Here is a 27,098-nt window from a genome sequence, read left to right as displayed (position 1 = left end):
GAATATGACAGCGCTATATATATATATATATATATATATATATATATATGTATATATATGTATATATAGATGTATATATATATCAATAATAAAACATGGTTGTCATTTAATATCAGTACTTTATACGTGGGACATTGTATTTAATATTTATATACAGAATTGTTATTCGAGAGCCGCTCCTCTGTGTGTAGAAAGCGCATTATATCTGCTGACTGGCTTCTGAGGACATGCCGTTCGCCTCTGCTACATTACTGGCGGTTGGTTCGTTGCCTAGCAACACGACCGCAAGAGTAGAATGATTGACGTGAAAATTACTTTACGGACCGCAAGTTCCCTGTATGATGAGCAGCCCAGATAGCCAATAACAGATCAGCCACCGCATAGCTCTATCCAATGGCGACCTAGCTTTCTTTTTTACGTTAACTTGCCCGTGGTGGGCGGGAACTCGGGTGGCCTATAGCAAGTACGCTGGGTTTTCCAGTTTGATTGACGCTTCTTAGTAGGATATCGGCCAATGAGTGGCCGCTGTAGTGCGCCAGGGGCAGGTTCTATTTTTTAGTCTCTCAGGACGAGGAGGCCGAGGCTCGATTCGCCCGTGTGAAGTCAGAAAAGGGGGGTGAGACGCGAAAGAGAAAATGGCGGCCGCTGCTGGTGCGCCTGGGTCGGGGGACGGAGGCGAAACGGCAGAGCCAGACAGCGAACCGATCCCCGGAGATGGCCGGCTGGAAGAGCAAGCTTCGGAGCCTCTAAAGGCTGAGTTACAGACGGCTCCGTTATCCGGTGAGGCGCCCAGACCCGCTTCAGCCGCATTGGAGAGCAATTCACCCCCCGAGCATGGGAAGCAGGCCGGTGTGCGACTGGACGAGCAAGGGCTGAGCATACCAAGTGTTGAGCCCGCATTGCTGTGTGAGGTAACCGGCTGTGGGGACGGGGAAACGGACCTCAGGCCTATGCCCTGTGCCTTAGGTGCCTCTGCGGTGCCTGGGGCTGTTTCTGAGGGGGAAGAGCTGGCCTCAGACGATGTGAGACCGCTAGAGATAACTAAACGGGAGGACGCAGAGACAGACTGTAAGGTGCGGCCCCAGAAAGCAGAGGTGTCCATTGAAGAAGAACCTATGCAATGGAAAGATGAACTAAAGAGAGAGTGTGGCCCTATGGGCCCAGTGGAGAAAGAGCCTGAGCTAATGGAGCTTGAAGGAAGGCCTAGGGCCACCCTTGGGGAAGTAGATATCCTTCCTTCCCTTCCCCCTGAGGATATAGAAAGGGGACCATCACCAGAGGAAGGACCCCAGGGGGCCTCACAAAACATGGACTCCTCAGTAGATGAGGGACAGCAAATCCAGGGGCCAATGCCTGAGGATGTCGAACTTGTAGGCCAGTCAGCCCCTGAGGTGCAACCTACGGAAGAGTTAGAACCCAGGGAGACTGAGGACTTTGCAAACACAGTTACCATAGCGATTGACCCAGAGAGAGATTTAGACCCTGTAAAGGTTGAGCCAATGGAAGAGGCAGTTCCTAAAGACGTTGGGGGAAAGCAGGACTCTGTCCCAATGGAGCTGGGTACAGGCGTAATCTCCGAGGGGGTGGCGGAAGTACAACCGCTTTGTGAGAAGGCTGAACACACAGAGGCAGCCAGTGAGTTTCAGGAACGAATCACTAATGAGGTCCAGCAGATACACGGAGCAGGCGACGAGGCCTGTCAAACCACGCAGCCGTTACAGCAAAGTGAGCAGCAAGACCAGGAACCAGCTGGTGGTGGGCCTTGTGTGAGCGTATCGGTGCCTGGGAACGCAGAGCATGAAGCAGTCTTAATAGAGACCGCGACAGTCTGTGGTCAAGTCAATAATTCTGAGAAGGAAGGGCTTGAATCAGCCTGTAAAGAGATGGGCGATTGCTCAGAGACTATCCACAGTGGACTTAATCTGGCCACCGCCGAGGAAAATGGTCTCCAGTTTGATGGCAGCGAAGGAAGCAGCATGTGTGATTCTTTTTCTGAGCATGAGGGAAAATGCCTTGATCCCGACCTTGTGATGGACCAGCCAATGGATGAACCTGAGGTGGAAAGTCACGAATCTCACCTCATCACCCATAAAACAGAATTACAATCCCAAGTGATGCTTGATGAAAGTCAAACAAGGTCTACGCAAGTGAATAATGACGTTAATTATGATACATTCTCTAAAGACATTGAGACCAGTTGTGAGACTCAAAAGGCTGAGGACGCCTCACGGGACGGCGCTTGTACCTCTGGAGTAACATCTAGGCTTCCGCCAAGCCCGATAAACACAGAGTCGCATACTGGAAACATTTCGGACTGTCTGCAAACCGGGTTTGCAAATCGTGTTTCGTTGTACAGGGACCCAAATGTGGAGCAGATTTCTGTAGAAATAAATCACGTTCAACCAAGCTCCGAGAACAGAGAGACTGTGGTCGAGGAACCGAATGTGTCTTTGGGTAACACAGGGTGTGATGGTGGTCCTGAGCAATGCACTGGGGACCCTGAGCGTCCTGACGCTCTTCCTAACGCAGAGAAATGTTTGGATGATCCAGAGAACGTCTGCGCCGCACGTGCTAAATCCGTGGATCCGTTCGCGATAGGAGGAGTTGATGGCCTTGTCCTTGGTTCAGAAGTCCGGGTCACCCTGGATCACATCATTCAGGACGCCCTTGTGGTTTCCTTTCATCACGGGAATAGGATCTTCTCAGGGGTGTTAATGGATTTGTCAAAAAGGTATGAGTGGCTTTGGGAACCTGGAATTTATGTGTCATAAAACAAAGGTGCGCCAGCTATATTGAGGAGGTGTTTGTAGCAATAACCGGGTGCTTTTTAGTTGCTGTTCTGGAGAATTATTCAGTATCTCGGTGGTGTCAAATTTTACTTGCGTTCATATTTTAGCAGCGTATGTTCTACTGGCAAATAGGGTGGCTTCAACTTGTCAAACTGAGCAGCCCCCCTACAGATCAAAGAACAGCTTGTGGATCTTCACACTGGTTCAGTTTTCCACCCCGTTATCTACATACAGGGGATTTGTCACTTGCCCAGTAATGGCGCATATTCATAAAAGCCATTTCTGGAGCAACTCGCTTGCAAATTCTTCTAGTTAATACAGTTTGGAATTTACTTAGCTCTTTGTTCCACAATAACACTTCCGTGTGGCTCAGTAATATTTTGCATGTGCGGGGTATTGCTTGTATGTTTAGTAACAGATAACTCTTCAGTTAGCAGCCAGATGACCCACCAGTCCTTTTAACCTGTACAGATTTTTACTGCGGTGTCTTTACAATTTCCTACAGGTATGTTCATACAGGTATAGCACTAGAGTAGCATACACTTGTGTCATTGTCTAAAATTAAAGGGGCCGCTTAGTGCTTTCTGGGCGCTGGGTCCAAACAGACCCTCGCCTGCTGCTTTCACTGCCGGTAAGTATACAACGCATACGGAGATGTCTTCAGCCAACCCCATCTTCTGTGCAGCATATAGCTATGGGGGGCATATGGGGGATTCTGCATTTGCGAGGGGGGCACCCCAGTTATCATGTGCGTTAAAGTGCCTATGATTGCTGGAGTGTCCCTTTAAATGAATGGCAAGGACCTCAAGCCTCTTTGTGCCCCATGCGGTTTTCTCTGTGTGCTGCTTGATCGCTTGTCTGTTCATCATGCTGTGGTCCTGGTGGCATGGAGAGATGGCAGGTTGGGACAAAGTAAAACCCACCTTCTGGAGGAGTGGGGACATGCGCCGACGCTCAGCTGTGCTGCCTGACTCGTCAGGCTGCAGAGAAAGTGAGTCGGAGTAAGAGATCACATCCTGTTGATTGATTTTAGAGAAGTTGAAGGGGCAATAATGTAATCGGCTGCAAAAGACATTGGAGTTTATTCACTAAAGGGAGAGTTGGCAGGAATGCTGTGGTTTCAACTAACTCCACTATTCATTACACCCCTGTATGATTTGATGGGTGAGGAGACTGGCAAAATGTTACTATACGTTATAAGGGCCAAAATGTAGGATCAAAACATCCTACAGCAGAAGCTCACTGGGGATGGACCCTCATAAGGTATAGTAACTCTCATGTCAGCTCTCCCTTTAGTGAATAGACCCTATCATGTAGGAATACGCTAATATAAATTTAGTCAGTGTAGCCCGTGGTAGACCCTTTAACCCTATTACAAAGAAGGCATAATTGACCATATACTCCCCCGTTTGCTGCACAATGCTTTTTCACACCATCTGTCATCACCAAGTACCTCCTCCTGTGCTGTACCGTATCCTACTACTCCTGTGCCGGTGGCACGGCCAGACATCTGTTGGGTTTAGCGATGAGCTCAGCCGTGGGGGTGGGGTGTGAGTGTGTAAGCTGAGCGTACACTTTTATCCGGCACACATGACTCGGGTGGTAGATTGGGATAAATTAACCAACCAGCAAACTACAACCATGCCAATGACTCAGTGGCAGGAAAAGGGAGAACTTTATAAATAAGCCCTCGTTCCTTTCAGTTCAAGAGCGAGTCTGGTGGAAGCCTTTAAAGCGGGGTCTGTCACCGCAGTGGTTCTGTAGGGTGAGTCCATTTATTGCCCTGGTGATGAAGCCAGAGAGCTAGAATTGCGCTGTATAGTAACCCCGTGGCTTGTTTCTGCTGGCTACGAAGAGGCTTGTGGGACGCGGGTCTACTTTCCCCAGTTTCTTAGTCCTTTTCCGCGGAGCCACATTAATAACGTAACATGTAGTCTTTTAGCTTTAGTCGCTGTGGGGGTGCTTGTTTTGGATTTTAGGGGTTTATGCCTGGCTTTGATGGAGCATCTACTTGCGTTCTGTGGTTATCGTTTGAAGAGCACCAGCATTAAATGGAGCTCGTGACGAACACTGACCTCGTTCGGTGGCTTTGAGGTATCTGTAGTAGTTTACGTTCTGTCTGCTCTTTCATCTATGATAGCCGAAGACCTGCTAAGTGTTGGTGTCCATTCACTTTACTAAATACAACGGACTTGGAGTTTTCTGGTGGAGGGTTTTATTTATTTATTTATTTTTGGCCTTTCTAAGTATTTAAAGAGAGAACTTGGTACTCGCACATTAGTGACAGATGCATTTGTTGAGCTAAACCGCATGTAAAATTGCAGGCTTTATGGGTTTTTTTGTTACAGCACAAATTGATTGGTAGCACTAAATGGGTAAATACGAGCTAGTGCTTGAATTTAAATATTTTAATATCTGGTTTATAGCAATTAGCTGATCTTAATACTACATGTCCCCCCCCCCCTGTCGGGCTTGGAGAATTTGCTCAAAGTTTATGGGGCAGCATTTAATGCCCCGTCGTGTACAAAGTTTAAAGGGGTTTTATGAGTGAGCGCATGTTTGCAAATTTTATGGCTGTATTGGATCCACACGTGGAGGGGGTGTTGGGACTAACGTGACCGTCTCAGGCCTAGCGAAATCACGTGAGGGGCACACGTTTACTTCAGTACTTTCTGTCAGGTGTTTTCTAGGATAAGGAGGCTGTCCTGACGGACGCCACGTATGACGTTCTTACTGAACCAGGTGTCCTCTACTCATTTACTCACGTCGGCTGCCCTTGAAGATACTAAAGGGACAGTTTAATGTCCCTGACAGCCCTAGTGGGAAGAAAAAAAACATAGCGGACGGGGGACCTGATGGGCAGCTGCAGCTTCTGCTCCTCTGTGGTCCAATTTTTGCCACTGATCGGGAGCGCCTTCACTTGCCCATAGGGGGTTTGATAGACCTGTGACCTGGGTTAGATGGGTCTGTGAGCTTCTGCTGCTCGTGTAAATCTTATCAAATTAAAAATATATATTTTTGAGGTTAATGTTAGAGGGCAGCTTGGGAACGTCCGTTTCCCGTTTGCTGTTATCAGTAAAGCGCATGGTTTATACAGACTGAATTTAGCGTCTGCAGCTCCGGTCGGCCTACTTTCTCGTTCCCATAGTACATGCAGTGGGTGTAGGGTTGCTGTTTCCATGGTAACATCTAAACTTTACCAATCATTTGTGTGTTGTAGTTTTGCGATATTTGAAGGGATTTACTTCATTAAGCATCTGGCAACGTGAAAGAAATACAGCTGAGGAGTGGGGGAAAGGGGCAAATATATACGAGGGGTTCTGCAGAATCCCCCCTCATGCATTTACAAATGGGCAAAATAAACATTTAATTTAGTAAAGAGCTTCCCTTCTACGTCACGAGTGGAACCGTCACTGTAGAGTCACAACATGCGGTTGAAGGACAAGACAGATGGGCGCTGAGCATGAGCGAGAAACGTCTGGCATCGGTGCTTTGCCCCGTACCGGGTTGTTGGTCGTGGCATTTGTTTGTCCTTTAACCTCCGGAGTGCCGATTATGTGGGGGATATGTAGGATAGGCTCGGTTGGTTTCCGTAGCCGTTCTCTACCTTCCCCAGCAGATGTCTCTCGTGTCTCTGGATCCCATGCGAGATCCCCGTTAAAGGCAGATCTCTTGTGAGGTTAGCCAGTTATCAAGCAAGGAATAAACCAAATCGGGTTCCTGCGAGCAGAGATAAAGCGTTGTGGCGTTACAAGTGCCCCACAGTGTAGCTTTATCAGAGTGTTTGACCACAACTCCCAGAACCCTCAGCCAGGATGAACTGGGTGATGGAAGTTGGAGCTCTCAAAGGCAGGTGCAAGAAAACCATATCTGTATTATCTCTTTTTCCTGCACTCTTTTTGACTATAGAATTTAACCCTTTCTTATGGGTGCCCACATCTGTTGTAAAAATTTATTAATGGGCTGGAGGCTTTCAAGAAAACTAATTTGTTACTTCTGTTTATTAGCCATAGTCTTTTATGAGGTTGCATATTCTAATTAATGCCAAAGGTCGTGTCTCTCAGCCCCTCCACTTCAAAGATAATATTTTTGAGCTGCCAGTAGCCATTGTGTATTATATGTATACAATAGACGACTTCAAGCTTCTTTTCTAACATTACTTTATTTTTTTTCTTTAGGTTTGGACCGCATGGAATACCTGTAACGGTTCACCCTAAACGGGAGTACAAGAATAAACCAGAGGAGCCGGCTCAGCTGCAGAGTCCGTCATTCCAAGAGGAGACCCAGCAGACGAGTGAAGAGAACGGCAAAGTTTCAGAGGACGTTGCTCCCGTACAGTCCTCAGAGCCAGAGCCCTGTACAAAAGCTCAAAACATGTGGACTTCAAAGCCACCACCTCTTTTCCATGAAGGAGCGCCATACCCTCCTCCGTTATTTATCAGGGACACTTACAACCAGTCGATACCTCAGCCTCCTCCGCGGAAAATTAAAAGACTGAAAAAAAAGATTTACAGGGAAGAGCCCACTTCCATCATGAATGCGATCAAGCTGCGGCCCAGGCAAGTGTTGTGCGACAAATGTAAAAATGTGGTTTCCGACAAAAGGGATATCCGGAAGAGCGGGAATGACTCTTTTAAGCCGGAGGACGGAAAGCGGAGAAGGCACGAAAGCGTCAGTACCGTGAATAAAAAATTAAAGACCGACCACAAAATCAACGGGAAAAGTCAAAACGAAAGCCAAAAGCGAAACGCGGTGGCCAAAGTTTCCAATCTGAATCATGGCCGAGGAAAAGTGGTGAAGGTGGGTTCTCAGGCGAGTTCAGGAAAAACTCAACTCCATGGCAAAAAGGTGCTTCAGAGCAAAAATATGGATCATGCAAAAGCTAGAGAAGTTTTAAAAATGGCCAAAGAGAAGGCGCACAAGCGTAAGAAGGACACGTCCTCCTCCAAGAACACGCGCGGTAAAGTCCACTTCACAAGGCGCCTTCAGAACACAAGCTCAGGGACCCTGCCGCCAAGACTACGCATAAAACCTCAGAGGTACCGCAACGAGGAGAACGACTCGTCGTTGAAGACTGGACTCGAGTCGTTGAGGAGCTCCAAGATGAGCGCCAAGCCCCAGACTCGCTACTCTGCCACTCGGTCAGCAGGTGAGGTCCCTTCAGAGATAAAGAGTCCTTCCAATGGCCCGGAAGAGGCCGGCGGTGATGTTCAGGATACAAGTGTCTGTGTACCGACTGACGAGCAGGATGAGCAGCAAACCCTGAGCAAGAGAGGCAGCAAAAGCAATAGCCCAGTTTATATGACCTTAAATCAAGCAAAAGCCGACTCTTCCAGTGCATCGGTGTGTAGTAGCGATAGCACAGATGATTTGAAGTCCTCCCACTCTGAGTGTAGTTCTACTGAAAACTTTGATTTCCCCCCAGGCAGCATACACGCACCTTCACCACCTTCCTCCTCTTCAAAAGAAGAGAAAAGGCCGAGTAATTCCTTGAAAATAAAGGTGTTTTCCAAAAATGTTTCTAAATGTGTGACCCCTGATGGCAGGACCATATGTGTTGGGGACATTGTTTGGGCAAAGATCTACGGCTTCCCGTGGTGGCCGGCCCGCATACTCACTATAACTGTCAGCCGGAAAGATAACGGCCTGCTGGTGCGGCAGGAGGCCCGCATATCATGGTTCGGGTCCCCGACCACCTCGTTCCTTGCGTTGTCTCAGCTCTCCCCCTTTTTAGAAAACTTCCAGTCCCGCTTTAACAAGAAGAGAAAGGGCCTTTACCGCAAGGCCATCACAGAGGCCGCTAAGGCTGCCAAGCAGCTCACTCCAGAGGTGCGGGCTCTACTGACACAATTTGAAACGTGAACACCACATGTAAGGTAGGCAAGTTTGGAGGTACTATCACTTTTGGGTTTTTTTTTTCCCTCCTTCCGATCAGGTCCAGAAAATAGGCTTTTACTGGAGTTTACTAAATCTCAGGCGAGTTTGCGGTTGCCGTATCAGCTCCTTTCTGTCGCTATTCATTACAAAGGACCAAGTTTCTCCAGCAAAAAAGGGCTGAGCGGGGCCCTGTAAAATGTATAATTCAATGCGTGGAGAGAGATTTAGTCATACGTTGGCGAGCCAAGCTGTTCCCGCAGCAGGTGCTCGCTGGGGTTGGACCTTTGTGATGTAAAGTGACGTTGGGCAGCTGATACTCGAACTCTCTTTAGTAAATTAACTCCAGTATCTCCTAGATAAAGGTCAGCAGGTCTTCCTCGGTGAAAGCCTTTTCACATCATTACCTTTTTTTATTATTATGCCATCAGTATCTCGCATGTCACACTTGCATACAAATAAATGTTACCTCCTTTCTGATCTCAGAGGCTTGCAGTCCATTTCAGGTGCCCGTTAAACTCCAAGCATACATAGAACTCCTTTCTCTGCACGTCGGTGAAGAAACGTACACTATTTAGAGTAGACAATGACTGCCAATGGAAAAAAAGGGGGGGTTATTTGGGAGGGGGGGTGTACAATAGATCGAAACAAAGACTGTAGAACCAGGAATCAAATTGACCGTTGTTGAAAATGAAAAAAAAGTTGATGCAGATGCATTACCTGGTTTTGTTTTTCCTTTGAAATTAAGGTATCTGTTTGCAGGTCAGAAAGTCATGAAACGTGTAATTGTGTATTGCTCTGAAATGTACAAAAAGTGTAAATAAAATGGACTAAATCTGAATCTGTATTGTGTGTTTCTAAGCAGAGAGTATCTACGTCACCCAGAACCTTTAGTTTCTCCATCGTGCCCCCCCCCACGCTTCTCGAGGGGTTAAATTGCGCCCTGAATCTACAACTGGTAACCTAGGGCCGGATAGGCACACGTAGCGTTATAAAATGTTACATGCCCTTTGGCTTTTTGTTTGGTTTAAACCTAAAATAATATAATAAAGGGGGGAGTGTTAAAACGACACAGCAGGGAGGGTTTTATCGAGCGGTCTAAAACCGAGCTGCCAGCGGAGGAACCCCTGTGGCTTTTTTAGGCTTAGTTATCCCTACGGGTAAAACGTAATAAGGATTGGAAAGGGAAATACAAGCAAGTTTGGACCTTACAGGCACCATGATTACTAGCGTGAGATGGATTAAGCTTCTGGTAGTTTAGTTAACTTAGTAACCTGTTGTGGGTAGTGATCGGGATGTAGGGGTGATCAGTGTGTCTGTTTCATGGGCAATGGGCCGAGGACAGCGAAGCTAGCTTCTAGTGCAGAGAAAACGCTTAAGCTAGGTTTTAAGTGGAAGGCACGCTATTTATATGTATAAAATATCTTTATAAAATATGTCGAATTTACAAATGAATGGAAAGCTGCCCGGGGTTTCTTTTTGTGTAAGGGTGGTGTGTCGCACGCGCTGCGTTATGCGACTTTGCCGGCCAATTTTCCGGGCTGCAGAGTGCAAATGCTTGGAAATTCTCTTTAATCAAATACTGTACAACTTACCGATTTTATGACAGCCAGCTGAAATTTTCTGGGAATAAAGTAAATAAGAAATAACGTTTTTGGATACCTGGTGCACAGGTCATCTCTAAACCCAAGGCAAAAAAAAACTCTACAATCTATTAAAAAGAAACATAACTCGGGTACTCAATATATTATATTAAAAGTTTAATCAATGTAACATTCTAGCTTTATACATACATATATTATACATATAACTATAATATAAATCTTTAGGTACTAAAACTAAAGGCATTGAGAGGTGGGACTGATTGAGCTGAGACATTATATGTGTGTGTGTGTGTGTGTATATAATAGCGGCCGGGTCAATTTTTAGGGCATCAGTAGCTATTCTGTCATCAGAAAAATATACATTGCAAGGCCAGATTCTTATCAGCAACCAAATTTAATGTAGATATTTAAATGGGATAGTAACCATCTGACAAGCACTTGGTGAAGCTCAGGCTATGATTAAGAGCCTTTTTCAGCCTTGGGGAGACTGACCACTACACCCCCATTGTAATCTTATTACATGCCACGCGTGCGGCACACCGGAGTATGATGTCATTTAATCGATGTTAGGACGTCACGCCTAGGCCAATACACGTTTTGGACTAAAATATGTAACGTGCGAAATAATTTGAGTTTAGGTCGTGTTTAATCCTCAGCATGTCAGGGTTTGCGTAAATATTTAATATAGACGAGCAGGTCTCCCGTAAAACAGATCTTCCTGGTTTGGACGTTCTTAGAATGATCACCAGATCGATAGCTTCCCGTCTTTCTCTTCCGCGCTCTCTCACGTGTTTTCAGATGGAATAATCTAACATTGCAGCCGCTTGCCTGGGAATCTTTTCATGGTTTCTTTCCTGCAAACAGAAACGATTTACTTCCAGCTACCAAATCTTTGTCTTTTTCTTCTATATTTTGCTGCAATCTCTAATTAATTTACCTATATATTATAAATGGCCAGACCCGTCCACAATGTATAGTTTAAATCTCTGGGAAATGCTTATTGAAGTAAGTTAGCATTATGCAGGGGACGTTTCCAGTTGCTGACCCGTTTATAATGTGCCGTAAAGTTAATAAGATTGAAGTTTCTGGTTGCCAACTCCTGTTATATTATGCATGATGGAGGGCCTCTTCTGCAATAAGGGCTGAACTGGCCCAGCTTATTTTATAACTGAATTGATGAGCTTAATTTCACCTCGGTATCAGATAATTATCTTTTACGCTCATCATACCTGGGAACTGGGTTTGGCCCGGAGTCTCTGGGGGTAGCGCTGCGTCCGTGGGTCTCCGGGTCAGTTTATTTGTTCTCTGAATGTGTGTGGGGAGGGGGGTGTTGGCCACACCCACTCCTTGCCCACTTACCCTCCTACTCCCTGCCCATTTGAGGCTGTCTGGGACTTAGAGCCATCTCTATAGGTAGCTAGCCCTGCCCTATACAAAGCCTACACCCCACCTCTGAGGAGTAAGAGCTCTGGGTAGCGAGCTGTGGGGGTAACCTACCCTGGGAAGTTCCTAGTTATGTGCGTGATGAGTTATTTTCTTAAAGGGATACACACTTATTTTAAATAGTGTATTAAATTTAATTTTCCAATCAAGTTCAGTATATTATCTGCAGGCAATGTTAATGTGTGTTTTTCTCTTTTTTTTCCCCCCCTCTTCTTCTGTTTTTAGCGCATGCACAATAGGAGCTGCCTGCAGGATTTCACGACTACGACACCACACGGAGTTGACTTGGTCCGCAGATATGAAGGACAAAGTAGAAGTAAAAGCAAAGAGCTGTGAAAAAAAAAAAACAAATTATAACCCACATGTAACTTATACAGATTGTTCTATCCAATGTACATTTTATTTAAGAAAAAAAACTAGCGCAAGGGGAATATAAAGAATGAGCGAATGCATGAGCCTGTACAGAAATAACTTAACGTTCACATAGCGAGCTTTCTCGTTTCACGAAAGCTTTTTTTTTTTTTTTTTGCTGAAGAAATTGTATTATTAAGAGAATTAACATGTTCTTTTCACGTGACTGCAGAGATTTTATATTTTGTTTGTGACATCGTGTATTTACGGTGTACGTGTGTGAATTATTGCCGTTCATTTTTATTTTTAAGTAAAGGGACATTATATTACCTAGCAGGTTGGGTCAATTATAAGTGCTGGAGCGGCCCTAGGCATACCGCCCAACAGTGTTGGTTTTTATGGGATTTTTGGGTAGCTGTCCCACTTTTGCGGGTCCAGGCCAGTGAAAAATCAATGGAGGTCCGTGCTGTTTTAAAACAGACCTCCATTGCGTCCCTCACTGCATCCTTTTGATATTCGAGTAAGGCGGGCAAGTGGTTTAGGAGATCGTGCCCAATTCTGGTGCTGACCCTGCCCCTTCCCACCTCTTGCCACACACCCCAAAATCAGTTGTCCCGATTGTGACACCCGAAAAGTTGGGGGGTATGCTAAAGGGAAGACCCCACATTCTGTTCTGTGTCACAAATGTTCTCTACACTGGCTGAAACGGTACCGTAGAAATGTTTTACCGGACGAGAGTGAAGTGTAACGTCCCTTTAAAGAACCATTCAAAACATGTCCTACTATCGGGACCAAGTAACTTAACGCCAGCTTAAGTAAATAACGCTGTGTGCTCTTCCTTGCACTGGAAGCGGGATCATTGTGTAATCAGATTCCTATATACGGATTCCTATATGTTACTATATACGGATTTTTGTGCGCTTCTGATCTGTGCGATAGTTGATTGCGCAATACTTGCATATTTTACCTACCTGGGCCATGGATTCACTTTTCAAAGGAAGCTCCTCCAAAGAGTAACGCCTGAAGGGCCAAAACTATACAAAAGAATCACCTGTTGCGGGCTTAAGATACTTGAATTTAACCAAACGCCTGCTTTGGAGGTTTATCTTCGGTGAACCTAAATCAGTGTTTCAAAATCATATTTTTTGCCTTATATGACTACAGTGTGTACCGCACTCATGTAGTAACCAAAATCATGTCTAACTTTGGCATTCATTATCCACCAAGAGACCGTGAGGTATCCGTATGCGCTATAATATGAGCCTGGACTCCTGCCAGACCCCTTCGTACCTTGGAGGGTCTGACCGTCACGCGGGATTTTTGTACAACGTCCTATATAAAGCCTCAAATTTGGAATGTGCTCGTTAGTCGGGGTGCCTATAAATACATTGACTTTTACAATATCGTTACTGCATCCGTGCAATAAAAATGTCATTATATATATATATTTCCATCACAAATCATATTTTTTAAGGGGCCCATTGTGCAACGCCGGGCCAAAAACCATCAGGTTTTCAGGATTTAATCATTAGTATTGAAAGAATTTGTTCATTAGAGTCACCCCAACAAGGTCTGCTATATGTGAGGCATCTAGAATCCTCATCAATAGAATATATGATAATTCAGAGGAAACGGTAGCGATATATTGTAAGTTGCTGACTTTGAAGTTGACCTTTGAAGCAGAGGAAGCCAACAGGTGTCTCTTTAGCGGACATTGAACCAAAATTCCCATGATCCTCTCGGTAGGGAACTCCACGGGGTCCCTTTAGAGACACGTAACCATTCATGTTCAGCATTTAGCCTACGGAGAGCTACAGGGGTCAGCTTTACCCCCTCGGACGCAGTACGCAACTCACTTATTGTATGTCATTTTCCGTTAATTCCATGAGATTTTATTAAAAATATGCTTTTTCTTCTTTAGTCCCTTATCTGACTACCGGTTGAATTGCGTTTAGAAGTGTACATTTCGTTTTGACTTTGACCTTTGTATTATATTTCTTGACCCAAACTATGATGTAATAACGTGTGTGTATATATACAGGGGTTGACTAAGATTTGTAAAATTTAGGAGCCGCAATGAGGGGCCAGCGTTTAAAAAAAAATTGTAGTAACAATTAAAGGGCCGCTAAGCTTTCAAAATAACCAACTTCTCTGATGGAAGCCATAGTTATGCTTAATCTCATTAACCTGATTGGCTGCGGACACTCGCTGATGATGTCAGTGCACATCTCAGCCAATCAGTTGAGCGATCTTATCTCGCAGCTTCTGAGGAGGGGGGATCGCTTGCGTTGGCTCACAAAAGGTAAAAGATCTCCTCCGCTTAGCTAACCAAAAATCTGGACAAAGAGCTGCCATTGTCGGTCGGCGACCGGATTGCTTTCTGAAGTTCCATTGATGACGTCAATGTTATTTTTAAAGCTTATGGGCAATTTAACAAACAAGAATATCTCTTTGGCTCCGTCTTAAATATATATATATAAGGTTTAGGGGATTTTTTTTCAAGTTTTACCGTAACATTTAAATCATCGAGCTAACGTTCGCAGCATTGAAGAACACAACGGATGTAAACATTTTTTGAACACTTGTCTTAAGGATGAGAATATTGCTCAGGTGAAAGGCTGAAGCTCACAGCAAAAGATAAACAACCAACAGATCCAACGTTGGCCATTTGGCATCAGTGTTTGCAACGCAGGCAGCGACAATGCTGAATTTATGTCTTATTTCAGCTTACTATTTAAGGTATGTTTGTATGTGGTTACGAATTTACCAATTTCAGGTTGTATTTTTCTTTTTTTTTTTTGTTAAACAAAATAAATGTCATTTCCCCCCCCATAACTTGTACAGAATAGAACATAATGTGGGATTACTATAAATACAAATAAAGGATGAATGGTTTGTAACCTGTCTGGCCTTGTTTTTTTTTATTTTATATATTTAGGACAATAAGACTATGAAATGTACCATAATATGCTAATAAGTTTCCCCAGGGCTGGCCCAAGACATTGTGCCGCCTGGGGTGAAGTGAAATGTTGCTGCCCTTCCAAACCTCAACATCCCCCCCCGTGTCTGCGCTCTGCAGGAAACCAGCGTTTCAATTGTGGGGGGTCACAGGATGGGCAATTGCCCCCCTTCCCAGCCCATTGAATGCACACAGTGCCGCAGTGCCTCTGCTCTTTGGGCTGGGCAGGGGGGCAATTGCCCCACCATGTGCCCTCCCCAATTTAAACACCGCATTGTATGTTGGTCTGCCGGCCCTGGGCGGCAAAGTGCCACCTCTTCAAAAGTGCCGCCTGGGGCAATGGCCCCCACTCTGCTCCATAGCAGGGTCGCCCCTGAGTTTCTGGTTTTAAAATATTTTGTGGTGCATAGTAAAATATAAGTTAGAGATCTGTTTATTTGCGCTTTCGTACGAGACCGCCTCTTATTTCCCGTGGATATGAAAGCGGTCGGTTGTCAGGAATATGTCCACACCGGTCCTCGTCGCTGCAAACGTAGACCCTGAGCCCCGTGGTTTAATAATGTGAAGAAATAATCATAAGATATAAATGCAAAGCGTCTGCAACAACACCCCTCCCCCGCCCTGCTAGACTTGTGTTGCTAGGCAGTGATGTCATAATGATGACTCTCACTAACAGTGCGCCAACATTAATCTCTCACACATCAGAGGAAGATAACACAGCAGCCAACACACACGCCAATCAGCTACATACATACAAGCAAAACACAACATACATACACACAAATCAGCTACATACATGTATATATATATATGACACATACACTCCATGCAAAGCACACATGATTGATTCATTTTTTGGAGCCGTCTGGATCGGAAGCGTTTCTTGACGTTTGGTGAAAGTCTGGTAGGACGTCTCACATCTTTGGAGGTAATCTTTCCGTTCTCTATTATTTCTATCAAACTTTCTCTCTCTTTTCTTCCTTCCTTACTTTCTGTTTTTATTGTTTTTTTATTTTTCAATCGCTCGATTTCTGGCAGTTTTTCCCCCTTGCTTCGTGTTTCTGTAGTATGTTTATCTCATTGATCTTTTAACACATTTATTGTGGAAAATGCTAAAGGATTTTTAATGTGCCGGAATTTGTCCCAAATGAAGCCAATTAGCTCATCGTTTTGCATAGTAACCAACCTCTAATCCCAAAAACTTAATCTCTTAATGTTGGGTAGCGAGAATAGAACCAAATTCAAGACTTTAGAGGAAATCCGCTGAAAGTTTCTCAAAAATATGTGTTATATGGAAAATGCTTGCTTTTGTTTAACCCCTTCATGAACAATGGTATTTGTTCAACTATAATTTCTTTCCACCATTTAATGCCCCCACACAGACAATTAGGCAAATACTTTGATGTTTAAATTATATTATAAGGAATACATTTTGATGAAGAAAAGTAAGCAAATGGAAATACTCAGACATTTAACTTGTGTAACTGTAACAGTGATCTTTCTATTTCTTCTATATCTGTAGGGCCACGTATTTTACCCCTACTGCTGGAGGAGACGGCTTTATTGAAGTGCAGACCACCGGATCACCAGGACAGGTTTGGGGGGACAGTAAGAATCCGTCGTTTCTTTTGTGACAGTTTATATTTGAACACTAAGCTTTTTCCTGCATTAGATACTTTTGAAAGTTGTTGACTTGCATTGGGGAAACTTAGTTTATATTTAAATGAAATGTATCTGATTTTAATGTTAAGCTACGTTTAAAATATTGAAGTAGAGGGCCACAAATATCCATGAAATCTTTGGTATAGACTCGCTAGACATGCTGTTTTAAAGTAAACATATTGTTGTTTGGGCTGATTTTGGCCGATTTAGTGAGAATAAGCTTTGTCAAGGTTTTTGCTGATGTTCTTTTATTCTTGCAGTTTAGGGAATCCAAATTACATAAAAAACAGATTAATGTCCAAAAAAAGACTTAATATGGGCAAAAATCTATTTATTGTCTTAGAACTTTACTTACAAAATTGTAGACCAAATGTGGCCCTTTTTACACATTAATCAGCATCCTCATTAACATTAAGAAAACATTTAATGTAATCTTTAATTTTCTTTACAGAAAGAGATATAATTTATTGTAAATTTTAGGGAATGAGAGAGTTTTGCTAAGCATCCATTGAAAGCGTTTGATTTATGTTTGGATCTGTGTTTATACATCTAGCAACAGTATGTATAGAGTTTTAAGTCTTGTGATGTAAATGTTTTCCATTGTATGCCACACACTTTTCATTTTGGTTATTGGTTTCAGCTTAGGTAGAAAGTTGCAGCAGATCACCTCCTGCGCGGTCTGACATCAATGGCAATAAAGCACTTCCATTCGGATGAAAGGGAGTGCTTTCTGACCACGCAATCTCAAGGAAAGACACACAAATGTTTTGGCATATTAAGACACAATACGAACACTCAATCGCTGGCAGATCCAGAGATTGATCGCGGAAGGGACACTCACACTAACACACACATATACTCCTACCTGAAAACTAACAATAACAAAGACCAAGCCACTCACCCTCACACACGTAACCAAAAATACCAGTGTATTGCGGTACAACCCCAGTAGAGTAAAGGTTGATTTAGTGTAAGTTTTGGAGGACCAGCGTTGCAGGAACCTATTAGGCACTAATGTCCCAGCCAGGTGGATTTAGTCTGTTGTGGTAACTGCCAGTAGCGCTCAGGTAGTGACACACACCTAGACACACACCTAGACACATACTTATAGTGTAAGATTTGGAGGACCAGCGTTGCAGGAACCTGTTAGACTAAATCCATCTGTCTGGGACATTAGTGCCTGTCGTGTAACCTGCCAGTAGTGCTCAGGGAGTGTTGGTGATCGAGTACCCCTTTCGTAGAAAGGACGGAGTTACCTGGACCCCCTACTCCTGTGGACTCACCAACCCGGTCCGGTTAAGGCAATACAGCTTGCCATCGTTGCCATGTTCATGGTCATCTTGATCGGATTTCTGGGACAGACTGAATTTGAAGGACGCATGTCTTTTATCACTCACACTAACTCACACCTAGACACTCACACTAACACACACCTAGACACATACTTATAGTGTAAGATTTGGAGGACCACTGATAGCCTCACTGATAGCTTTAAGGGAAGTAGGCGAGTTGAGATGTGCAGATACAACCCTGTCAGGAGGAGGGCAGATCTAGAGAATAATTATGAAAGGGTATCTTATACTAACAGACATAGATACGTCTGCTAACACAATTAGATGCACACTTACAAACCTGTAGAATAAAACTAACATGGACTAAGCACCTGACAGACACCTAGACCCACTAGAACCTGACAAGAGTGCTAAGTAACATACACCCCTAGGACCACAGGTTTGAAGTTAACATAAAGATTCTCTCAATAGGATTTCTTAGGGATTCATGTTTTTCCAGTAGGTGATACACACAGCTGTTAATCTAACTAACTCTGTTCCTGGATGACGGTAATAAGGTTTTTTTGATATATTGAACAACTGTGTCTTATTTAGTTTCTCATTGTTTGTGCTTCTTTTTCTTATTAGAAGTGGGAATGATGCATCCTTTCTTCAACATTACCTGAACAATAGCATAATAAGATCCACAGAGCCATCTTCACCACGTTCATTCTACTGTCAGTTCGATTGTGCTTTAAACTGCAAGCACTAACCTCTTAATGCCCAGAGGGATGGGCAGTCCTTTTAGCCATGGATCCCCAGAGGTTTCCCCCACAAGGGGGTTTTTCCTCTCCTGAGTGCTAAAGGATGATTCTTTGTGAGTCCAGAGGGAGCCTTCTGTACACTTGAGTCCTAGTAAACTCAAGTCCAGGCTTTTTGTAGACAATATCAAAAGCCACATGATGCTATTTAGTATTACCTTGTGAACTTCTACTACAGATTTATTTCTAATAAATAATATCATCTTAAAGTTAAAATGTACTCTTTGTCTTGTTTATAATCCTTGGGACATTTTCATGTAGTTTAATCCATGGGAAGAGTGTCTGATTTCTAAATGGACAATTCAGTATTTAGTCTCCATATCAGTAAATAATTATAACACGCACATGCGCCTTAGCGAGACATTTTGCCTCTTGCGAGATGCTGGTGCCCACCAAAAAATAAACAAGTTCCCGAGAAGGTCTTCTAGACTCTCCTGAGAACCCAGCAGGTTAAATAAGGTACTGAATCCAACCATGCAAGCCAATAGAGCCTAGGTCACTAATCACAATGCGATTAGTGAAATAAAGAAAAAATAAGAAAAAAAAATCAAATAAATGGTAACATGTAAAATAATTCTCCAGTGGAATCATCTAGTTCCAACAATATGTAAAAAAAAAAAAAAAAAAAAAAAAAAAGTTATATTATATATATATATATATATATATAATCTAAAGAACACCCTTCTTGTCCTGCAAAATACAGTTTATAATTTGCATGGTAACTAATGAGAGAGAAGAAAATTACAACTGGGCATGATTAAGGGGTTAAAGATTGAAATCATGCAGAATTTAGGTGAATGGTAAAATGTAAAAAAAATAAAATACACTGGGAGGAGGATTAACGCAGCCATGTGACCTGAGATGAATTCACGTGACTCCTCTGGGTTCCCTCTTGTGGCCGTTACAAGAGACACCGCTCGCACAGTAACAGCAACACACAGGTAAGTAGTCTGACCCCTGCAAGGATTATTTTCGGCAATTTTTTATTTCGGCATTTTGCCAAAAAATGCTCTTTTCTGCCACTGATAAATTGGTGCACCCCTTTTGCCACAAAACTGGCTGCTTAGCTTTGTTGGGTACAGCAGTTAACAAACAGTTACAGAGATGTTTGGCTCAGGCATTGTGATTTCCTAAAATGCAGAGGTATACAGCCACTACCAAAAAAAAAAAAACAAAGCAATTTTTGTACACTAGCACACAAAAAAAACAAAAATCAAGACTGTATATGGGTAAATATTTTTTCTTTCCATCAGTGACCCACTAAATGTGTTAATATGAACCTGTTTGGTTATAACCAATAACGTGCGTTTAAAGGGTCGAAGATCTGACGGCAGGCGACTTGGAGCAGAGTAATGGAGTCTGGCACTGCTTGCAGAAGGCCGATATAACGCGCTGGATCTCTCCGCCATCATCTGTTGTTGTTGGGATTCTGCACAAAGTTGACGGAGTAAGAGCCGGTTGCTGAGTCCTGTTTGACTTGAAAGTTTTCTGTTGACAATCCAAAAGGCCTAAGGACCAGGTTCCCCAAATCTTTTAATTTACCTACGGAGAAGGACAAGGAAAGGAAACGCAAATAAACCAAACTATTAACTCCAAACAGCAACATACGTCATAAGGATAATAATTAAGAGATAAATATATTATTTTAATTTTGTATTATGATATTAATAATGATATTTGCTTGCAGCTACACCTTATCCTATGGAGGTAAAATAATAATAAAAAAAAGTTTCTTGCCCGCTTTGTATTTATTAGTGCCGTCAAATATTGTTTTACATGTATGGATATGATGTCATAACACAAGTCCTAATTCTCTTGAATAAAAAAGAAAAACAAAAACCACAATATATAATTTCTGCCAGTATGCAAGCGAGAGGGAAATCATGGCTGAACAACGATACAGCCAACATGCTTTGGTCTGTAACTGTAATAAAAACTGTAAAACAGCCCCGGTCCTTAAGGGGTTAATGGTGAAACTGCCCTCACAAGAAACCAAGTGATATGTATGTACAGCGTCCATTCATCCAAACGGATATAATGGCAACAGTCTCAGAAGAAAGACAGCAGCCTGCTGGAGGAGGGAACGATTTGGTTTTCGGTCCCAACTCGGGATGGGTGCTGTAGGTTGCCGTGTCTCACAATTTCCTGAACACTTCAGGGATGAGTGTCAGCTGGCTTCTAGGGAGACTCAACTTAGGGTTTCCTCTCTAATTACTAAAAAACGTTTCCCTAAAATGTGAAACAATGAGCAGAAGCTTCAAGGTACTTTTTAAGTAAAACCGAGACGGTGTCATAGTAAATGATCTAGAATACAGGAGAAAATGTTTCAGATAATCTATCATCTCAGTGACCAGACGCGGCGATGACGATATACAAGGCGAAGAGAAAGTACAGATGTGTCCAAAGATAAACTCCGATCTTAACGATCATTACAAAATGAATTAAATGGCATTTGTGGAAGGATAGAATTTACTGAAGCCATCAGCTTTTGATTTTGATTTAAAGAATACAACAGGAAATACTTACTAAACATTTCTTCTTTTAATTTTTCGTTTCTTTCTTCGATTTGCTTGGGCAACCGCTAAAAGACAAGAAGTGCGGTCAACGTTAAAAAGTAAAGCAGTTTTATTCTGACTCTCGACACCCAAAATAATCCATAGAGGTGTTGGGTTTCTTAGTTTGTTGTATATGAAGCCCATGTAGTGGTAGCCATTCCACTCGGAAGTAGGAAAGGAAACTATTCGCTATTAGGAGCCTGATTTTAAAAAGGTACTAAAGCAGGGGTGTCCAACCTTTGGCCCTCCAGCTGCTGCAGGACTACATCTCCCATAATGCTCTTTCAGCTCAGGGGCTGGCTTAGGAGTATGGGAGATGTAGTCCTGCAGCAGCTGGAGGGCCAAAGGTTGGACACCCCTGTACTAAAGGAATCTGCTCATAGCACTAATTGATTGTAAAGAGACTGAGAAATGCCGGCAGAAGGATTAGTATCCCCTGATACATAATCGTTTTTAGACTCCACCAGTTCTATATAGATAAGCGAGGCAGGTAGAGTATAGATAGTGTTCAAACACCCTTACAATCTACTAGTCACATGTTTCATTTTGTCACATAACTAGTGAGTAAGGGTATAAAATGGATCAGATGTGTGACATCTTAACGCTGTTTTACCAGGCAAGCTCCTCTGGCTTGAGAACAGGATGGGTCTCTTTCCATAACAGTCTTATAATCGGCCAACGCTTCATCCAGTTTATCGTTTTTTTCGTATAACTCGGCCCTCCTTAGTAGAGCTCGGATATAATCAGGATTTAGTTCAACTGCTGCAATAAACACAAATGGTAGCAAGAAGTTAAGGAAGTTATGTCATTTTTTAAATAATTTTCACCTTTATTTTAGATATTTGTATATCTATTTAGAACCTCAAACAACAGCTGGGTAAGACGGATCCCGGCTTTTGGGACATGACGGTTTGCTTAACAATAAGAGCTTTCCTATAAAAAATCCGAGACAAAAAGCTCTCCGTACCTCTAGTGCAGTCTTTCAGCGCAACATCATTCTTGTCCTGTGAAGAGATGTACAATATTTTACCAAAAATACTCTATTGGATAACAATTTAATTCATTAATGATTTATATTAGTTATCTAATCAAAAGGTTCCCAGCCCCCATCCTATAAACACCACAAAGATCTAGGACCTTCCACTAGTCAATCAGCGCTATAGATGGAATAATGTAAGTCGACGAACGGGTGAAAACATCAGATACATCATTTCTTTTCCCTCACCTGTTTCATCCTAGCAGCAGCTCTGTTTGAAAAGAGGACGGCTCTGTCTTTCTGGTAATTTGCCGGACACGTCTGAAGTGCCTGAGTGTAAACGTTCTCAGCTGCAACGTAATCTGAAGAACAGGAGAATCCTCAAGCTACTGCCTGTGTCTTATTTAATATTGACAACTTATACATCGACGGACACATTTACTAATAAATATATTTATATAATATTCCTATATTTACCAAGCAAATACCTGGCTTTTATGAAAGCACTCACCTCCGTTCTTAAACAGCTGATTACCTTCTTCTTTCAAACGGCTGCTTTCTTTTCTTCTTTCCTTTAAAAGACAGCGCCCACAAAATACACTTTATTTATTTATTATGATAAACACAATGGGATGCACTTAAGGTAAAACAACATACTATGACATTAGCGAGGGGCTTATTTATGTGGCCAGCAGCTGATGAGTGACAAGTAAAGCTCAGATGGAAAAAAATATTACTTAAATCTCGACGACACTAAAATACCCTTAAAATGGTACTCCGGCTAAAGCACCCCAATACTCCTAGCTATCCGGTTGCCGTGGTGCTGAATCATTATTACGGAGACATCTATGCGTGGGTTTTACTTGGTTATGTACCATAACGGGTAATGGTTTATAAACGGGCTCTATTGTTGATTTGTGCTCCCCCCCTTCATAATACTTTGGAACGCTTAGTGCCGTCACACATCCCTCACCCCCACGGACAGCCCTTACCATACCTGGGAACCTTCTAAATGAGCCACATCGCAAGCAGGGCTCTCTTTACCCAACATATCCGATTTTCAGACCCTTTAAATGTTTAGTGCTATATAAAGGAGCTGAGGCGCTTTAAATATTAACCCTTTAATGGCCCATCATGCCGCTTCTATGTAGCGACCCATTAAATGGCTCTAACACCAGTCCTTGTCTTGTCATTTTAAGATGCACTGAATTGAGTCACCTGCATTCAAGCAGGGATGTCAACCATAACATACTGGTGGAGAAAATACTAATTAGGAGCCTTAGATGATATGTTATCAATGAGTCAGCTCCAAGCTGTGTGACCCTGATATTCAGCCCCTTTACACCGAGACTGCAGCAAAATCCTTGACACTCAGTGAGTGAGACATTCACTCGGACTCCAAGTCACACTCACCTCTTTCTCCTCCTCACTCAGCTCCTTCTCCTGCTCCAGCAGCACATCCTCCTCGAGTTCCTCAACGGATTCTGCACCAGTTTCGCCAGTGAGATCTTCCTCGGGCTCTACCGGATCTTTATGGCCCAACTCACCCCCGGTAATGCCGGCAGCATTTTCCCTGCACGGCGCTTGGGCTTCCGCGGCCTCCACGCATTCATGGAATTGCTCTTCTCCATCCTCTCTATCCGATCGCTCTACCACCGGGGCTTCCATCTCCCTTAGTGCTGACTACTTCCGCATTCACATTGGAAATCGCAGCTGCTAATACGTCACATCCGGCAGGTACCCTGAGAAAGAAATGTATCCATGGAAACCACAACGATTGCGGCGCACACTGTCAATAAACTTTATTGAAAACAAACAAATTGTTCACTCGTGTGTTTGATAGTCAGGATTTACCTCTATTAATGTGAACTAGTTTTTGTTTGTCATTCAAGGTTTAGATAACAATAACCAGTGTATAAAACCATAATATATATATTATATTATGGAAAATTATACATATTTTTAAAATGTACCCTTTTTGTGCTTAATATAAAGATTCTTACCCCTTATAATAGGGTAATCAGATGTTCCAATGCAGCTTGGAAGCACAAAATAATTATTTAATTATGCTAATTATATTTTGCCTCATTTATAAATTTTTTTCAGGGAATGCTTTCCCGATGATGTCATTGGCATACTGGAGCCTTTCCTTGCGGGAAGCGGCCAGGACTACCCACTGACGTCAGTGGGCGGTCCTGCTAACGTCAGTGGGCGGTCATGCTAATGTCAGTGGGCGTTCTTGCTGACATCACAGGAAACACCCCATTTAAAGGGGAAATGGGTGGGGAGCAGGGCGTGTCAAGACCCAGCTGCCACGACCCGGAGGATTCGGTTGTTGACCTGGAGAAACGGTCCTTCGCTGATGTCACGAGAAACACCCTAATTTAACCCCTTAATGACAAAGCCGTACATTGTCCTTAAGGGGTTAATGGGGAAATGGGCAGGGAGTAGGGTGTGTCAGGACCACGCAACCCAGAGGATTCGAGTGTCGAACCGGAGACTCTTCTGTTCTTTTAAGTTTGTGGGCGAAACCCGGAGAGTTCTCAGGTATGGAAATGGGTGTGGAGTGGGCCGTGTCAGAACACCGCTCCAGCAACCCAGAGTTTCCATGAAGAGTTTCCAGTATGATGTCATACCACGATGCTCTGCTTCAATACGTCATAAGGTGGTCTGCGTTGGAAAAGCACTAGATTTAGAACTTCAGTGGTCGGTGAATCTGCCGAGGGAATCCTCAGCTCTCCCTAACTGGTCCATGATTCCCCACAAGCAAGACAGCAGGGTATCTCGGCAAGACAAACTGGGACAGTTCTCTACATTATGTACATTATATAGATTGAAGGCTTTACATGGAAGTGACTTATATTTAAATACAGGTAATACTTAGTAACAGAGTACAATAATTTGTATATCTTTTTGTGTAATCTAAGTAAAAATATGTGTACGTAACTGTTTTCTGAGTCTGAGTATATCTTTGGGTGTCATACCACTGGCAGCCAAATGGTGGCGTAAGTGCTCCACCTCATTGGCTGAAATACGTCTCTTTTTAGCTAGGAATCTTACTGTTTCGCATAACACATTTATTGTTTTCTTAAATAGAATTTAATTTTTTTTTATTATTTCAGGAAATAATCCTATAATTGCTTTTGCGGTTTCTTAAATTGACTGAAATTACGATCCCTCCGGCAACTAGAATGCTGGTCACTCGGGTCTCGTTATGTTCTAGTTTCATAAGATGAAACATGAAGTGTGTTCGTTGTTTAGCCGTGATCCAAACGCATTTCATAATGTGTTTCTTAAGACTTGTCTCTGTTAAAGAGGCAGACAGAGGCATAAGCGAAAGGGGCACATAGGCAAGCGTTCTCAATGCCCAGGGTTGGACCTCATTACTTTATTACCATAAGAAGGACTTAATTAGCTCATAAACAGCAAGATGTAGTCTTTGAGTGGTAATGTTACCAGGACTGGACTGGGGAAGAAAAGCCACCCTGGCACTTTAAGGGCAGCAGCCACTAACTGACTTACATGTAACCATAACTGTAGTCTTTATAGGAATATATTTATGCAAATTTAGTTTATTTACACAATTTGATTCATAATTCTGTCTCTATAAACATTATTGAGGCTTTTAGGGCTGTAGAACCCTTCGATACCCTCATACCCAGCAAACATTCCAAGCTCCTAGAATAGAGGGGCATCTGGGGAGAAAAGAAAGACCTAAAAAATGTGATAAGTTTACTAATGTCTTACCCATGCCTGGTTATAAATAATTACAAAGTTACGACAGCTCCAGCATCAGGGAGATACCTGGCCGCCAGGTAAGTCTCTTCTTTCTTCAAGCACTGGAGTTGTGGTAGGTTGTGCCCAAACCTGGGCACTCTCAGAGATCGGCCCGGAGACTCCGAGTGAAGCGCTGCTTCTCTGGAAACTCCGGGTCGTGGGAGTGGTGTTGCGGCACGCCCCACTCCCCGCCCACTTCCCCATGAACAAAAGCGTGTGTCCTGCGACATCACTGGGACCGCCCACTGATGTCAGCTGGACCGCCTGCCGCAGACAGCAAAGCCCCCTACCCACGTCACACACGGTAGCCAAAGCCAGAAAGTTCCCAGTTATGGCCATACCTACTCCCTTCCCACTACTCCTCCTACTCCCTGTCTGCTTGAGGCTGTCTAGGGCTAGCCCCGCCCCCACACACAGCTAGCCCCGCCCCTTCCAATATGAAGCCACTCCCCAGGTGTGATCACCAGGCATTCACCCTCTCTGCCAGTCGTCAGCCCGGCTTCACTATATAAATGTCAGCGCTACGGACTTTGATGGCGCTATGTAAAACAATAAATAATAAAAATAATGTCGGCATACTCCCAGCATTCTCCCCCCCCCCCTCAACCGACACATGGTTTACATATTCTGTGGTTTTTTACCCTGGATGTGAATCACAAACGGAAAACAACAGAGAAGAAAGACAATCGTTTTATTCATACACTTCTTTTTTCATACCTCTGTAGATACAAATATAGATTTTAAACAAAAAAAGGGTACACTTAGGGGAAAAAATTCTGGATTAACTCTTCCAGCCCCAAAAAAAGGGTTATATTATTTCACTTTTTATATTAGGTGTGAAAGTAGAAATAAAACACTTAATAACATACATACAAAAAAGTTTTAAATTAACACGCCTATATACAATATATGTGTATGTATACTTATATGCATGCATTTTCTGAGGTTCGCTGATAATTCATATCAATTGACTTGATTGGCTTTCGGCAGCATTTGGCCCACTTTTAAAGGACTAT

The 27,098-nt window shown here is 43.2% G+C and overlaps 2 protein-coding genes and 1 long non-coding RNA gene across 3 annotated transcripts in view; 1 reads left to right on the top strand and 2 right to left on the bottom strand.

Moving 5' to 3' along the window:
* Positions 1-589: 589 nt before the first annotated feature.
* PWWP2A (PWWP domain containing 2A) lies at positions 590-12,101 on the top strand. Its single transcript, XM_053462165.1, has 3 exons — positions 590-2,731; positions 6,968-8,665; positions 11,936-12,101. The coding sequence occupies exons 1-2, from the start codon at positions 636-638 to the stop codon at positions 8,649-8,651; spliced, it is 3,780 nt and encodes a 1,259-aa protein (XP_053318140.1). The 5' UTR covers positions 590-635; the 3' UTR covers positions 8,652-8,665; positions 11,936-12,101.
* Positions 12,102-19,740: 7,639 nt separating this feature from the next.
* On the bottom strand, positions 19,741-24,026 carry TTC1 (tetratricopeptide repeat domain 1). Its single transcript, XM_053465682.1, has 7 exons — positions 23,719-24,026; positions 22,817-22,877; positions 22,555-22,667; positions 22,297-22,333; positions 21,943-22,091; positions 21,301-21,355; positions 19,741-20,316 (listed from the first exon to the last, which is right to left on the bottom strand). Exons 1-7 carry the CDS (start codon positions 23,971-23,973, stop codon positions 20,183-20,185), a joined length of 804 nt encoding a protein of 267 aa, XP_053321657.1. The 5' UTR covers positions 23,974-24,026; the 3' UTR covers positions 19,741-20,182.
* A 2,647-nt stretch (positions 24,027-26,673) lies between these two features.
* The window catches only part of LOC128492927 (uncharacterized), a 193,981-nt gene continuing 193,556 nt past the window's right edge, over positions 26,674-27,098 (bottom strand). The window contains exon 3 of the long non-coding RNA XR_008354147.1: positions 26,674-26,683. This is a non-coding gene — a long non-coding RNA (uncharacterized LOC128492927). The remainder of the gene's footprint in view (positions 26,684-27,098) is intronic.

Source organism: Spea bombifrons, chromosome 4 (assembly GCF_027358695.1).
Source record: "Spea bombifrons isolate aSpeBom1 chromosome 4, aSpeBom1.2.pri, whole genome shotgun sequence".
In the NCBI taxonomy this organism is placed as follows: domain Eukaryota; kingdom Metazoa; phylum Chordata; class Amphibia; order Anura; family Pelobatidae; genus Spea; species Spea bombifrons.
This window is presented reverse-complemented; position numbering and strand designations above follow the sequence as displayed.

Coding starts and splice junctions, on each gene's coding strand:
- TTC1 (XM_053465682.1), bottom strand. CDS start 23,973: ATGGAAGCCCCGGTGGTAGAGCGATCGGATAGAGAGGATGGAGAAGAG. Junction 22,878..23,718: donor TGAGTGAGGAGGAGAAAGAG/GTGAGTGTGACT, acceptor TGTCTTTTAAAG/GAAAGAAGAAAAGAAAGCAG. Junction 20,317..21,300: donor ATTAAAAGAAGAAATGTTTA/GTAAGTATTTCC, acceptor CCTTCTCCGTAG/GTAAATTAAAAGATTTGGGG.
- PWWP2A (XM_053462165.1), top strand. CDS start 636: ATGGCGGCCGCTGCTGGTGCGCCTGGGTCGGGGGACGGAGGCGAAACG. Junction 2,732..6,967: donor TTAATGGATTTGTCAAAAAG/GTATGAGTGGCT, acceptor TTTTTTCTTTAG/GTTTGGACCGCATGGAATAC.